General features: G+C 57.4%; 1 protein-coding gene across 3 annotated transcripts; it reads right to left on the minus strand.

Moving 5' to 3' along the window:
• Nucleotides 1–852: 852 nt before the first annotated feature.
• PITX2 (paired like homeodomain 2) lies at nucleotides 853–14812 on the minus strand. Of its 3 annotated transcripts, none has more exons than XM_072335533.1 (4): nucleotides 14745–14812; nucleotides 9787–9842; nucleotides 3487–3692; nucleotides 853–2128 (listed from the first exon to the last, which is right to left on the minus strand). In XM_072335533.1, exons 2-4 carry the CDS (start codon nucleotides 9830–9832, stop codon nucleotides 1565–1567), a joined length of 816 nt encoding a protein of 271 aa, XP_072191634.1. In that variant the 5' UTR covers nucleotides 9833–9842; nucleotides 14745–14812; the 3' UTR covers nucleotides 853–1564. The 3 variants fall into 3 exon arrangements, with proteins under 3 accessions (XP_072191634.1, XP_072191633.1, XP_072191636.1); XM_072335532.1 differs by lacking the exon at nucleotides 14745–14812 and adding an exon at nucleotides 11872–11975; XM_072335535.1 differs by lacking the exons at nucleotides 9787–9842; nucleotides 14745–14812 and adding an exon at nucleotides 4710–5059.
• Between the last annotated feature and the right edge of the window lie 704 nt (nucleotides 14813–15516).

The raw sequence follows: 15516 nt of genomic DNA on the forward strand, positions 1-15516 counted from the left end.
CGGGGGGCGCCCGCCCGGGGGTCTCGGCCCGGCCGCCGCGAGCCCTCCCCGCTGCCGAGCGCGCTCCGTTCTCTGGGGGGACCCTCCTCTCCCGCCGCCGCCCCTCCCGGCCGCCCGGGTGGGAACCGCCGGGAGAGCCGAGCGGCAATTCATCTTGATTTGCCTCATTGTCCGGAGCTCGCGAGCTATAATCCCGTATAATTTCAGGAACAAGCAGGTTTAGAATTAATGGGTCACTCGTATTTAAAACAAAACACGCGAGAGCACGACCTTTCCCTCGGAGCGCGCGGCGCGGCGCGGCGCGGCAGGAAGCGGGGGCTCACCTCTCACCCCGCGCCGCGCTGCGCCCGCTCTTTGTTTCCGTACCGTCCGCGCGGGGCTTCGGAAATAGCGACGCAGCGCTGCGCGAAGGAGCTCCCGCTCCGCGAAGAAGGTGAGCTCGGGGGGCGGCTGCCGCACGGGAACGGGTTGTTGCTCGGACGGGCTTTGCTTCTTCTTCTCTCTTTTTGTTTTGTTTTCCTTTTTTCTCCCCTTCCCTCTTCTTTAAGGCGATAAAAGCTCTCTCCGCGGCGCCGCGGCAGCCAACTCCCGAGCGCACCGCTACCACCGCTCTCTCGGGCTGCGCGGGGGGACAGACAGACAGAGGGATCCCCTCCGCTCCGTGCCGCGCACCTCCAGCGGGAAAACGGGTTTTCTATATATACGTATTTTTCCGCATGAAAAATGCGGCGAGGATTCGTACCGCGCTCAAAAGCGCAGCTTCAAAAGGGGAGCGCAGCGAAAGACATGCGCGGCCGCGGGGCGGCTGCCGCTGCGCGCCCCGCTCAGAAATAAAGCGCCGGACAGAAGAAGTGAATGCTGCATCTTTTACTCCCATGAAATAAAACACATTATTTTTCATGTCGGCTGAAAAGTAAAACGAGGATATTGTACGAAATGTTATACACAGGGCATGTTTTACATTGCAATATCAGAAACATCTTTGCATCCACCAGAGGTACTATTCTAAAACCGATATTCACACAATGTTTGGGTTTTCTTTTTTAATAATTATATGTTAGAAACATACAGTGTCGCATTTAGTATATACATTCCCTTGCTCGCAAGCGAAAAACTCCTAATCGCTTCTGTGTAACATGCTTTATTTTAAAGCCTACCCTTTTAAAAACACTGTTGTGATATTACTAACAACTGCTTTTATAAAATTAATTTGACATTTCGATATATATACATCCTTTCCGTCATTTTTTATGTTAACAACGCTAAACTTAAAAAATAACAAGCTTATAGGAACATTAAAATGTCATATCATATCCAGTCAACCATTTGTCCGTATATATATATATATATATATATGTCCTTGTAACTGCTGAAATACTCTTAGCGAAGATCTCCCGATCCGTAGGAGGTCCTTTGAAAACAAAGGAACTATCTCATTTCAGTGGTTTCCTTTACTCCCATCACTCCTCTTTCCCCTCTCTCTCTGTTTTCCCCCCTCTCCTCCTCCACGGTGCCCACCGCTCTCCAGCGCAGCTCAGTCCGTGGCAGCGGGGTTGGGTTGGGTTCACACGGGCCTGTCCACGGCGTACTGGCAGGCGCTCAGGTTGGACGCGGGGTTCTGCACGCTGGCGTAACCAAAGCTGGAGTGCTGCTTGGCTTTGAGTCTCAGGCTGGCCAAGCTCGAGTTACACGTGTCCCTATAAACGTATGGAGGCGTCGGAGGGGCGTACGGACAGGCTGGCGTGGGCACCGCCGAGTTGAGGGAGGGGTTGCTCAGGTTGTTCAAGTTGTTCAGGCTGTTGAGGCCGGAGCCGGGCACGCCGGTGACCGCCGAGGGCACCATGCTGGAGGACATGCTCATGGAGGAGATGGAGTTGGGAGGGGAGAACATGCTCTGGGAGGACAGCGGGTTGACATTCATGGAGTTGAAGAAGGGGAAGCTCTTGGTGGACAGGGAGGCAGAGGTGAGGCCCTTGGCCGCCCAGTTGTTGTACGAGTACCCGGGGTACATGTCGTCGTAGGGCTGCATCAGGCCATTGAACTGCGGCCCGAAGCCGTTCTTGCACAGCTCGGCCTGCTGGTTCCTCTCTCTCTTCCTCCATTTGGCTCTGCGGTTCTTGAACCAAACCTTTAGAAATGGGGGAGGGGGAGAGGTGGAGAAGCGTGTTAGTGGGGGCTGCCCTGAGCGTGCCATCCCCAGATAGGTACACAGAGCTTCTCCTGTGCACAGCTACTCTCTCATTCCCACCACGGGGAAGAATGCTGCCTTTTAAAAATTTATTATTATTATTTTTCCCCCCTTCTTTATTTTTCTTTCCTTCTCCCTCCCCCCCCCCCCCCCCTTTCTTTTTTCTCCCCGATTCTTTCTCTTTCTTTTATTCACCTCCCCCCAACCCCCCCCCCCCTCCCTCTCCTTCTTGGCTCAATCCAAAGCGCCGCCATCCAGGGGAAATACAAGAGTGCAAAAACCGAGGGCAGAGAGCCTGGAAAGCGGCGGAACTTTAAGGCAATGTTTCCTATTACGGGGAAGGAGAGGGAAGCCAGCAACTCATAAATCGTTGCTTCACTTGGTTAAAGCTCCGAGTTCCCCCTGAGAGAGAGCTTCCAGAGTCGAGAACCACTTCTAAACAAACTCGTTCGACCACTCTTTGGTAAAAAGAGAAAAAAAAAAAAAAAAAAAAAAAAAAAAAAAAAAAAAAAAAGGGAGCGGGGAGAAGAAAATCGCTTCTTAACAACGTGCTAAATGAGGTCTGAGGGAGCCTCCCCGCAGACAAAGGGCAGCGCGCCCTCTCCAATCCACAAGCGGGTGTCTGAGAGCCGGGCGGCGGCGATGCCGCGGGGTCGGTGTGGATTGCAGCCCCGGGGGGTGCAGAGCCGGCGGCGGCAGAGCGGGGCCGGGAGCGGGGAGCAGAGCCGGGCACAGCGACACACGACTCTCAGCACCGCTCCGCCTGCTCGGCTTCTGCCTTCTCCAAGAGGAAGGAAGGTTTAGGTGGTTTTTTTGTTTGTTTTCCCGAAAATCTGGGAGGTTCGGCTCAGCTTATTATATCTATTTTAATTATTACTATTATTATTTTCCCAGCGTTAGCACGCACGCAGGATGTGGCCTCGGGATGTCCGCAGCTCGCCGATGGCTCCCATAAATCTCAGAGAGGGGAAAGGGCGGAGAGGTGCTCGGCGAATTGAGAAGCGAAAGAAAATGCGCGGAAGGGCACGTCGGGAGCGAGGCAACGGCCCGCGTGTGTTGTACATCTTTTTCTCGTTAGAGGCCGCGCAGGTCGCAGCCTGTTCCCGGCCAATGGTTTCCGTAGGTTCCCGTCGGAAGGAGCGGCACCGTGAGGGCGGAACGCTTCGAGGGTGCCGCGCTCCGCGGTGAGCAGAGCCGGGGCCGCCCGCCAGGGCAGAAGAACCGAGCGCCTCTCTCCGCGCCGACCCGAAATCGAAAGCGGCTGCCGATCTCTCTCCCCGCTCCTCCCCCGGACTCACCCGAACCCGGGCCTCGGTGAGGTTGGTCCAGACGGCGATCTCTTCGCGGGTGGACATGTCGGGGTAGCGGTTCCGCTGGAAAGTGGCCTCCAGTTCCTGCAGCTGCTGGCTGGTGAAGTGCGTCCGCTGCCGCCGCTGCCGCTTCTTCTTGGAGGGGTCCTCGGGCCCCGCATCCTCGCTCTTGCCTTGCTGGCTCTTCTCTTTCTCTGCGAGGGGGGAAGAGAAAACAGCGGGGCGGAAAACAGGGGCACCTCAGCCTCCCAAGCCTCGCCCCGCTCCCCGCGGACTGCCCCCGCGCCGCTAATCATTAACCCGCGCCCGGCCCCCGCCGTCTCCGCGCTCCTCCGAGGGTTTTCCGCCTCCCGCCAAGGGAGTTTGCGTTCTCCCGGCCGTGTGCGCTCCCGACGCCGACGGTACTCCGCTCTCTCGAGCGTTACGCGTTGCCGGTTGGGGAACGGCCGAAGTGCGGCCCATCCTCACCAGCGCTGACTGCCCGTCTCTACCCGCAGCGCTCGCCCGTTGCTGTCCGTTACCGCTCACCCCCTGTCCGTATCACTCCTCTGTTTCTACCCGTGTTACTCGCCCTCCTGCCTCCATATGATTCGCGTTCCGTATTTGTGTTATCCGCCACTCTGCATCCATATTATTTATGTATCCTATATCCTTTTATCCGTACAGTTCGCCCGTCTGCCCGTATTATTTGCCTATACGCATCCATGTTACTCGCCTATCTGTATCCACGCTGCTCATCACACGATCGCCTATTTGTATCCACATTATCTCCTTTTGACTTGCGGATTCACTATTCACTTTCTGTACCCACATTACTTGCCCACTGTGTCCATGTCATTCGTCTTCCGTATCCATTGAACTCACCCAACTGTACCCACATTATTCGATATGTATTTGTACGTCTCTATCCATTTTACCTGCCCTCTGTACCCGTACCATTCTGCCATCCGTATCCACTTTAAAGGCCATGTATTCGCCCATCTGTATCCACATTACTCCCCCTTCCCTATCAATATAATCCACCTTCCGCTTCCCAACACTCTCCCATCTGTACTCACATCACCCTCCGCGTTATTAGTCCATCCACTCCCCCATCACTCGCCCTCTACACCAGATCGCTCGCCCGCTCCTCTCTCAGCCGTCACCACCCGCCCCGAACCAGGACCGAGGCGCAGCGGGCCGGGGGCTCCACGCCGCTCGTCGCCTCTTACCTGCGGCTTCGGGGCTGGAGGTGTCGGAGATAGTGTGCACCTCCAATCGGTGTTTGGCGGCCTCCAGGGAGGAGCGAGCCTGCCCCGGCGCCAGCGCCGTCGCCATGGCCAGCGCGGGCTGCTGGTGATGGCAGGAGGACGAGGAGGAGGAGGAGGAAGGTGAGGAGGAGCACAGCTTATTATTCCCGGCTCCCAGGCGCTCCAGGCTTAACGGGTCCTTCATGCAACTCATCGGCGAGAGGACGCCGAAGCCGACGGACGCGCCCGGGGGGGCTGACGGGAGAAGGAGCGCGTGTGCCCGGGGAGGCGGCCCGGACCGTCGCGGCGCCCCCTCCCTGGGCGGCCTCCCGGGGCTCGGTTAGCGGCTTGGCGGGCGGGCGCTCCCCGGAGCCCCCGTCGCCGGGGGGGGCGCGGTGGCGGCAGGCGAGCGAGCGGCTCCGGTCCCGCAAGAACCGTCACGGCCACCCCGCAGCTCCCCGTCCGGCGGCCCCCGGCCCGCCGCGGGGCTCGGCGGCGCTCCGCGGGGCGCTCCGCTCCGCCGCCCGCGCATGGACCCGCGCCGCGCCGCGGCCAGCCCCGCACCGCATCAGCTCAGCAGCTTCCCTCTTGGCCTGACATCTTAAACCGGCGGCGGCCTTCCCCGCGCCGGCACGTCACCCGCGCCCGCCCCGCTCCGCCCCCGCGCCGCCTCCCGCCGCCCGCCGCTCCCGCCCCCGCCGCGCCCCGCCCCGCCCGCCCGGGCCTCCCCCGGGCCTCCCGCACGGCGGCACCGGGCGGCCGGAGCGGAGCGGGGCGGCCCCGGGAGAAGAGGCCGGGCTCCGGCCCCGGATGGGCAATAAGAGCGAGGGCCGTGCTGCGGGCGGGACGGGCTCGGGGCAGCTGACAGCGGCGCCGGCGGCCGCCAACGGCCGTAACGACAGCGGAGGCGACGGAGCGACGACGGCCGCGAGCAACTCTACGGCGCGGGTCGGGAAGACCTCACTTCGCAGCCACCGACGCGGGGAGGGCTGCGCGAATCGCGGCCCCGAGCACGAGTAGCCTCCGCACCTCCGCCCGGACCCGCTGGAGGAACCTCCCGCTACGGCCTCGCGCCCTCCCCGCATCACCGCCCGCTCCGTCCCCCCGCCCCGCTGCTCAGGTGCTGCTGGCCCGTGGGACGGCCTCACCCCCCCCGCAACTCTCCTCTTTCCCCCGCCGGGCTCCCTCCGCCCGCTGATGTTTGCACCGTCGCTCGCAATGGCGCTTATTGTCGAACGGCACATATTCCTTTCGCGGGCCGTTAGTAAAGAAGGTTAAATTAATTTACATTCTGCTCATTATCTGCCGTTTAAATGACGCGTTTTTATCCCCGAGATTTGGCAGCGAATCTCTTTCCTCAGACCCCACAGCGTTTCGGCGGAGACAACGCTCTTACATTTGTAGTGGATTTTAATCTGATAAGACTCTAATTTGCTTAAGTCTCTTAAATAGGGGGTTTAAAATGATTCTAGCCGTTTTCTTATTGAATTTCCTCTAATTCCCCCAAGATCATAAAGTATATGTGTAAAGTAAATATTTCCTCCCTCCGCACCGGCAGCCGATGACCTATAACTGAGTCAATACGAAGCCGGCTCCACTCCGCACAATTTGTTTACCGACCCTCTCCTCGCTCCCTCCCCACCCCTCGCTCTCACAGTCGGACCCCCCCCCGGTACGGTCCCGGCCCCGCATCCTCCGCTCCCACCTGGGGGGGGGGATCCCTATAAGCGAGGGGGTACAGGCTCTTCCCCCCGCCTACAGCCCCGCACCCGGCCGGGAGGGGATCGGGCAAGAGGCGTTAGTTGTCATGGCGACCATAAATCACCTAAATCCAAAAATACCCACCTAGAAGCTGAGATGAAGCTTTTATTTCCCAAGCGAAATAATATTTTAGAAGCTGTCAGCCAACCGAAAAACAAGCTCATTGTCGGCACCCAAGCCATATATTAGCGCTAAAGGTTCCAATTAAAACGTCAAAAAGTCTTTCTATTTAAACTTTTCCTTTCCCTTTGGCAGCTCCCATTCCCTCTCGGGCCCGCGCTGCTCGCCCCAAAGCCCAGCCCTGGGCGCCGGGCACAGCCCCTAAATATAGGGACCGGGGGGGGGTGGGGGGGGATGACTCTCCCTTCTCCTTTTGCAATTCCTTGATTTTATTCGGTTTATTTTTATCTTATTCCGAGTGTTATTTTGCCCCCTCCCCGCCCCTGCCCACCCTCTCACCTCCCGCAGGTCTTTATTTTCCCACTTTTCCTTTATCTACCTACAGGATCGTTGTGCAACCATCTCCCCGACGGACACCTCGGGGTTGCGCAGCCCCGCTCGCTTTGCCGGCTGCTCCCCTCCCTTGTTGTCTCCCGCCTATCTCGGATTACCGCGTATTCTCCTCGATGAAGAGCCATTAATTACCCATTCAGTCAATATTAGGAAGACTACAGAGCTTTTTACATAGGATTAAGAAGACATCAGATTGTTCCATTAGTATATTCCTCCTCACGAATAAGCTTTCCTTATACATTTCGTTTTCCCTGGAGTGAGGCTAACAACTGCTGCATATATTATTCTCACACACCGGAGGGGAAAGAAAACAAAACACAATTGATGCGACAGCCCAAGCGCTGTAGCAAACTTTGGGTGCGGGGTCTGTCCCAGTCGGGCAGCGGGGAGAGGCGGGGCTACGGCACACACCGGGCACCTTCCGCAGGGCTGGGCGTAAGGCGGGATCACTACTCTATTTTTCACTTTATTTCTTATTATTATTTATTATTATTATTGAGCGATATGAAGTTAATGAGTGTTCAGCCCAAAGAACGTTTTCTTCTTCTTTTCTGTTCTTTTTTATTCATCCTCTTCACCCCCCTTCCCCCCCCCCCGCCCTCTTCCTCTTTCGAGGGGTTGAAACAATCGATTCGCGCTGGTGCCGCTGATACGGGGCGGACTGTAATCCCAGTGCTTTATACTGGGTGGCGGCTGCTGCTTCAGCGACACCCAAGTTAGCGATTCCAGCAGCACAATTCGGGCTAAACGAATTCTATAGGTTATATTCGTTCAATTAAAAACGCGCAGGTAGAATCTAAGCATCCCTCCGCCCTTCATAAAAATTAGTCGAATAAGTCCCCCAGCCCGCCTGCTGGATGCTTTTCCAACCACATGCACCCAGCAGCGATTATTCCTCCTCTCCTGGTAAACACGGCGCCCGCCTTTGCCATTTTCGGTTGCAGCGCTATTTTCGCACTTGGTTATTTCCACTTCCCCGAGCGCAACGGACCCGCTCCCAATCCGGAGCCGCAGAGCCCGCATCGTTTGAGACATCTCCGCCCGAATTTCGTTCCCTCCTCCCGCAGAAGCGCTGCAGTGACCCGACGCTCGCGTTCGCGCTGCTGTTAGAGGCGGCGGTTCCTCGCCGTGCGCCCACCTATAGTTCCCAACGCGCCCAATCGCCGCGTCTCGCTGCCCGTTCCCAAACAAGCGTTCCTGCAGAAGCGGTCCCGGACGACCCCCCGCACTATTTCGCTGCCCGACGTCTGACACACAGGACGAGAAATTTTTCTCGACGTAAACCACGTAAAATGTGAAGTTTTGGTGCTCAGTCACAGCCCGCAACGGACGAACACCGCGGGATTCAAAGAGCAACGAAACGAAGGGGGCAAGAAAAAACCTCAATCAAACCTCTGCACAAACCTCTACGGAATTCGAAGGCAAATCGCAACTATTCGGGCTCTGACCCGCACGTCGGGGCGCTCCGAGAGCTGCAGCCCGCGCACACCTGCCCTGTAACAACAGGCGGTAGTGCAGCCCAGCGCTGCTCCAGGGTTCTTATTCAATTAATGGCATTCAAGGGGTTTAGGTAAAGATTTCCCCCTCAACCCGACAGGTAGGACTCAGAGCAGATGACAGGGGAACGAGGCAGAGCATTGTGCGTGCACGACAATAACCCGCGTTCCTAATTGACGGTTAAGAAAATACCCATTTGTTTCTGGGCGGGGGAAGTAAAAGCGAGCACGTCCAGGAGCGCATGGTGGCATTACTTTTATAAGTATTTTGCCGAATAAATCTGGCAGGGAAGGGCTCGTAAATTTCTCGTATCGGAAAGGTCTCCACTTCCCCATTAGCTGATTAAGACCACCTGTTGGAAGGGAGGGAGGCAGGCCCTCCTTATTTCCCAGCCATACGTAAAGCGATGTCACCCTTCCTTTCCACGTTATTTAACACTTATTACCGGCCGAAGCAAAAAGGGCCAGCACCCGGCAAAAGCGATTTGGGCACAATTCAACATGGCGTATGTTTCCGGGATTAAAACTTAATGGCTCTTAACGCCTGCGAGACCGGGATCGCTCCGCATTTCGCTCGCTGCCGCCCCCGATCCTCACCGTAGTGCCTGGCTGGGTGCGATGTCCGGTGGCCTCACGGTGGTCCGAGCCCGAGGCTGCTCCAGGAGCAGCGCTGAGCCGCGGGGGTTAACGCGGCGTTCCTACAGGGGAGTGTTTAACTACGACACCAGCAAGGCGTGCATTATTAATTCCGTCTAGTTTCTCGTATTATTAATTCAGGTTAATATATTTTATTTAAACAAAATCGCGTTTATCTTGGATTAAACAGCCTCTTGGAATATAGAGCTCTTGTTTTCTACTTTGTAATATGTTTGCCTGGGTGTTTTTCTTTATCACCCCTTGGGCTCGCCCACCCTCGGGCCCCTTGCAGAGGGCGTGAAGGCTGTGTGAAAGCCCTCAGCTCTCGCGGGGGTGGGTGGTTATGAGGGGCTAAAAACGGAAACAATTAAGAATAAAAAATCTCCAAAGCAGCAGAGAGACTTCGTTCGCAGCTTAGAGCTGCGGTGCGAGCGCTGCTGGAGGCGGGCGGCGGGGGTTGGGGGGGGGGTGCGCACCTGAAGGCGCTGCTCGGACGGCGGCCGGCCGGCAGGGGGCGCCACAGTGCCGCGCAGACGGGCGGCCGGGCGCGGAGCGGCGAGGCCCGCGGAGGAGCTGCGGGCGGCGGGTCCCCGAGTCCCCCCGGCGCCTCCCGGTTCCCCCAACGGAGGCCGCGGGGCGGTGGGTTCTCTTACCTAGCTGCACGCAGGCTGAGACAAGTTTACGGCAGTTGGACTCCATTACCCGTTATCTGCAAAAAGACGAAGAGTGTTGGGTTGTTAAAGCAACGAATCCAGGACTACAGCTACATATATAATAAATATAATAATCACAGCAATTATCGTAGCAATTATAATAACAACAAGAGCCAAGGAGCCCCGTCGCAGCGATGCCGACTTGACCTACCCCCTCCGCCCCCACCTTCCCCCGGAGAGGGGTCGCACCCGGGGAAAATAGAGCGCAGCCCCCGACGCGGCTCCCATCCAGGTCCCCTCCTGCCACCACCTTTTGGGGACGCGGAGGAGGGTCCCCAGCCCCCCCAGCCCGAGTGGCTGGGCAGTAAAATCATGGGATTAGTGCCTGATTGAGATGTCTGTTCGGGAGATATTACAAAATTCATTATCACAGCTCTCTACTAACTCGATATGAAGTAACACAGATGGGATTTTATTAGTCCAGGCTTTCAGTGTTTACTTATGATAATTTCGGGGGCAATTTGCATGTCACCGCCGTTTCGGTGCGCTTCGCCGCTGCCCCTTTTGTAACGCCCGAGCCGGTCCGGGTCTCGGCAATGCCGCAGATGGGAACGGTACCGGCGGGCAGCGCTCAGTCCTCCCCGGCTGCTGGGAGAAGGGGAACGGGAAAACCCAAAGCAAAGTATCGAGAGGCACGGTGCGAGCCTGGCCATCCCGGGCCGCCGTGACACAGCGCTTCTGCCCGAGGCCGAGACGGCTCGGAAGGGACGCTGGGCCTAGCGCCGGGCACGGCCTATTCGGAACGCGGCCCGCAGCACTCGTTCTTTGCTGGCGGCCCGAAAGCGGGACGGCACTGCCGGGTTGAGTCCTGCACAGCCAGCGGCCGCCTGACCGCCTCGGGTCCTCAACTGACCCACGGACGGGACAGCGGCCGCACAGAGAGGAAGTTTGTTCTCCGTATTCACCCGCCTCGATGGAGAAAAGTGCTTTTGCAGGGCGGATTTCTGTTCCTTGCCCGTATTGCTTCTCCCCTTTCTCACCCTCTTTATTTTGTTTGTTTGTTTCTCTCTCTCTCTTTTTTAATCGTATTTTTCGATAAACCACATCTCAGAGCAGGTCCAAGAGAAACGAGAAGCATTCCCCTATTGTCTGCAGCGCGGTGCCTCAATTGCAGGCGGCTCTGCCCTTCGCCTAATAGTGCCGTTGCCGTATCTCTCTGCGCGCTCCTCATTCGCAATTAAACATTTTTGCAGGCTCACACTCGAGGCCCAGAGAGCTGCCTTCCCTTCCTTTCCTTCCCCTTCCTCTCCCTGCCCTTCCAGGGCCGGCTCCACTAGGGAACAACCTGCTAGCAGCATTACCACTATGAAACCTGCAAGACGCGAACAACGAAGCGGTGTCACACATTGTATTTATGTATTTTTCTCTCTCCTTCCCCCTACCCTATCCTCCCCCCCGTCACTTTTTATTTTATTTATTTATTTATTTTTGGTACCTATTGCTATTCTTTAAGGGACAGGAAAAGAAAGAATCAGAGTCCCGCGGCACGCATCTCAATAACTCCCGAAGCGCGGAGGGCTGTGAGAGCGGCTTTACGCCCGGGATTTCGGCCCACGGCCGCCGCCTCCGCAACGAAAGCGGCTCGGAGCGGGGCCGTCCACCGGCCGGGGATGGCCGGGACCGCCGCCCCGGGGATACCCCGACCGCACGGCTCGGGTTTCTCGGGCTCCTCGGCCTCAGCCACCCCGCGCCAAGGCGCGACCGGCTCTGCTGTGCCCGCCGCAACGGGAGAACCCGGGACGCAGCGGCAGCAGCCGCTCCCGACGAACTCCGGCGCCCGACGGGCCAAGAGAAGCCGTTTAGAAATTAGGGTCGAGGGGGCCGACCGCGCCTAATTGTCTCTCTCAGGAGCAGGGCCCGGTCCGCAGGTAACCGCGGGCCTGCTCCTGCAAAGAAGAAGCGCTCGGCCACCCCGTAGTCGGCCGCTCGCTACCCCCCGAGCCCGGGCAGCCTCCGGGGACGGGCGGCTCCAGCCTCAGCCCCGTCCCGCCCCGCCGTACCCCGCTCTCTCCGTGCACCACTCACCGGGGCCGGCCGTTGTTCGCCCCGCCGCTCTGCTGCTGCCGCTGCCGCTGCTGCCGGGGGCGGCGGGGCCGCGGAGGGCTCCTGCGCTGGCTGCGGGAGCCGCCACCGCCTCCCTCCGGCCCCGGCCCCCGCCCCCGGGCCTGACGTCACGGAGCCTCCTCCGAGCGCCCCGGGGCCGGGTCGGGCGGCGGCTCCGCGGCGCTGCGCTGCGCGGGGCCGGGCGCGGGCGCAAGGGGCAGGCGGCGGAGCGGCGGCGGCGGCAGGAGGGCTGGGCGGCCGCAGAAGAGCCGAGGTGAGAGAGAGAGGGCGGCCGAGGCCCCTCCGCGCCCGCGTAGAGCGCGCCCCGCCTGCCCGGGAGGCGCGAGTTGGTGTGGGAGAAGTTTCCCAGGCCGGGCCGACCCTGCTCAGGTGCAGAGACGCAGCGCCGGGCTTGCGGCGAGAGGTCTCTGCTTCCAGCCGCCTCCTGTGTCCTTTCTTCTTTCTTTCTTCCTTTCTTCCTTCTTTCTTTCTTTCTTTTTTCTTTTTCTTTTTCCTTTTCTTTCTCTTTTTTTTTCTTTTTCTTTTTTTCCTTTTCCTTTCCCCCTTTGTTTTCTTTCTTTTTCTTTCTTTTTCACCTTTTTCTCTTTCTTTTTCCCCCCTTTTTCTCTTTTCTCTTTTTTTCTTTTTCCCATTTTTTCTTTCTTTTTTTCCCTTTCCCTCTTTTTGCTTTCTTTTCCTTTTCCTCCCTCTTTCTCCCCCTTTCTCCCCTTTCCTTCTTCTCCCTTTCCTTCCTCCCTCCCCCCCCTTAATTTTATTTTCCTTTCCATTTTGCCTTTCTTTTCCATTTTTTTTCTCCAAATTCCGCCTTGTTATTGTTTCCATCCGACCACAAGAGCAGAACCGAGTCAGCCAAAACTCCCCTCTGTCCCGTGCTGCTCGTTCGGGCCGGGATCAACTCCTGGCCCCGTTTGCCTCGAACGGCCCCCAACCCGGCGGCGAAGGGGAGAGGTTTTCGATTTGAAGCCGTTTTCGGGCGTTTGAGAAACAACCGAAGTGGGATGTATTTCCAGAGAGCAAACCAAACCGAACGCTTTTATTATATTCTTTTTTATCTCAGCGTTTCCACAGTTTTATTTCTGGAGGGACCACGTGAAAAACAAAACAAACAAACAAACAAAAAGCCGGAAAAAAAAAAAAAGGAAGAAAAAAAAAAAGAAATGACACTTTTTATTATTATTATTATTATTTTTAACACATTTTCTCAATTCGAGGGCAGCACCCGGTGACTGTTTTGCAAAGATTTGAGCCGCGGTGCTTTGGAGCTCCCTGCTTCCCGGCCCCGCGCAGCGCTGCGCAGCGCAGAGGGGTGGCGGCTGCGGTTGCCGTGTGCCCCTCGTCGGAGCGTGGGGTTCTATGGGAGAAACAAACGGACGGAGCGCGCCCTCGGGTACCCGCTTCTGCCCTCGGGACCGCTGAGCCGGGTGAAAACCATTTTTCCCGGCATATCCGAGGAAGGAGAGGGTGCACTCCCGGCTCCCAGCCGGCGTTTCCCAGGGTATAAAGGGGAGTTGCGCGGGTGCGCAGCCCCACGGGGCTCAGCCCGGCCCCGCTCTCACCCGCATTACCCCTCTGCAGCCCAAGTGAGCAGCTGGTGGGAAATGCAAATGGCTCCTGGAAGAACAGAGGAGAGCGGGTGATTTTCATTCCCTCCTCGAGTGTGTGGAAGGAGCTGGACATACGTTTCACGCTCCTAATCCTTCTTTTACATTTTTAGTCATACTCCTATTAAACAACTAATTAATGCCCGGAGTCACCGGGGAATACATTAGACATGCTGCTGTGGAAGAGGGGTTCCAGGGTGGCTGGAAACCGCGGAGCCGCCTGAATGCCCGGATTCCAATTTCTCTCTCCCCTTCTGTCAAAGCGAGAAACGGAAAGACACAAACAGGGGCGGCAAAGGCAGCTCAAAGAGCCCCCACCGCGGTGACAGTCCGAAGGCGGCGGACGGGAAGGGTTTGGCCGGGGGTTCTCCTCCGAAGAAATGAAATTAAGGAACCCCCCCCCCCCCCCCGCCCCAGCCGGCACCGTGCGGGCACGGAGCGTCCCTCGGTGTCTTCCATCGGCCTCCGCGGAGGGGCCGGAGGAGAGCGGAGTTCTGCTGCGCAGCGCCGAGCGCTGATTTCCTTCGCTGGTTAACTGTGCTCGCAGCGCTCCGTCCCTCTGCCCTTAGTCCCCCGTCACCCCCCCCCGCCTCTCCGCTCTCCTTATCTGGCAGCGGACTCGTATGGAGGTACCCAGGGCCGCTCTGTTAACACGCTCAGATGCTATCGATCTGTTGGGCTGCTCGAATATTTTCTTCCCTTTCAGAGCTGGTTTCAAAACTGCTCATTCGGACGGCTGATCCCGGCGCTACAACGCAATGATTGTTCCAAAATTAAGCGTTTCGAACGGACGCAGCGATTTGCATATAAATTACAGGCACCCTGTCTCGCGTTTTCCGGCCGTTTTATCATCGGTTCGAAATAAGTGCTTATCCACTCGAGCTAAAAGAATGCCTAATGAATTGCCCAATTAAGGCGCCCCGCGGAGCCCGCTCGTTAGGTACATCGGGGCACGCTGGGGTGAGGACGGCAGTGCGAATGGGGCGCAGCGGTCTCCGTTAGCACAAAGTATCCTCAAGTTCCGTATTTGTTTTTCTTTCCTTTGATCCCTTAGCCCTCTCCTATTAATTCTTTATTATTATTATTGTTTTTTTTTTTTCTTTTTTCTTTTCTTTTTTTTTCCTGAAGGAGAGGGAAGAGGAGACACCGCTCGGGCCCTCCAACTCTGCGATGTCGCGGGGCAGAGGGCGGCAGCAGCCCGTGTCGCGATAGTGTTGAGAGCTGAGAGCTTACCTTCGTCATGAGCATTGGCATAAAGGCGGCTCCGCTGCGAGAGGCAGCGCCCAGCGCGAGAAGTTCAGAAAAAGAGAGCGGCGGTGCGCAAATCTGTAGCCTCGGGGGTTAGCCGGCAGCCCCTTTCATTTCAAGCTCTTATTGATTTGCTGTTGTCATCTTTGGCGACGCAGAAGGACACTTGAAAGAATTTCTGATGGGGCTCTGATCTGAGAAACGAGATGACCTGACCGGGCTCTCACCAAATTCTTAATTACCACATCAACTGCCTTAAAAATAAAAAGGGAGAGAGTAGGAGGGAGAGGGAAAAAAAAAAAAAAAGAAAAAGAAAAAAGAAGGGGGTGGTGGTGGTGGTGGTGGTGGGGAATCTCTGACAGTAGCTGAGTTTGCTTATCGAGAACTTTTTTAACCATTCCGAAACTCTCCTTCCCACCTCCGTGGCCTCAGCCTTATCCTCGCCCCCACACCGCTACCCGAGTCGAGGGTGCCGAGGCAGAGCGTAGCCCCCCCCGCCCCAGGCCAGCTCCGCAGCCCCGTCGCCCGGCAGCGCCAGGGCAGGGCGAGGAGCTGCCCTAGGGCTGGGGAGGCAGTGAGGACGGGGCAGATGCAGCGGGCTGGTGTGGAGAAGTGGAGAGAGGTCAGCACGAGGGGGGAGGGGGGTGAATGCGTGTATGTATATGTGTGTGTGTTGCACTCCACCAGGCATGCAAGTCTGCAACTTGTCTGCAGTCAGATGACGGAATATCATCAAAAGTGGATGCATGTATCTTTC

The sequence above is a fragment of the Excalfactoria chinensis genome, chromosome 4 (assembly GCF_039878825.1).
Source record: "Excalfactoria chinensis isolate bCotChi1 chromosome 4, bCotChi1.hap2, whole genome shotgun sequence".
Taxonomy (NCBI): domain Eukaryota; kingdom Metazoa; phylum Chordata; class Aves; order Galliformes; family Phasianidae; genus Excalfactoria; species Excalfactoria chinensis.

Excerpts from the sequence above, each read along its gene's own strand:
- PITX2 (XM_072335535.1), bottom strand. The coding sequence starts at position 4,941 with ATGAGTTGCATGAAGGACCCGTTAAGCCTGGAGCGCCTGGGAGCCGGG. Across the intron at positions 3,693-4,709 it reads CTCCAGCCCCGAAGCCGCAG|AGAAAGAGAAGAGCCAGCAA; the intron begins GTAAGAGGCGAC and ends CCCCCCTCGCAG. Across the intron at positions 2,129-3,486 it reads TCACCGAGGCCCGGGTTCGG|GTTTGGTTCAAGAACCGCAG; the intron begins GTGAGTCCGGGG and ends CCATTTCTAAAG.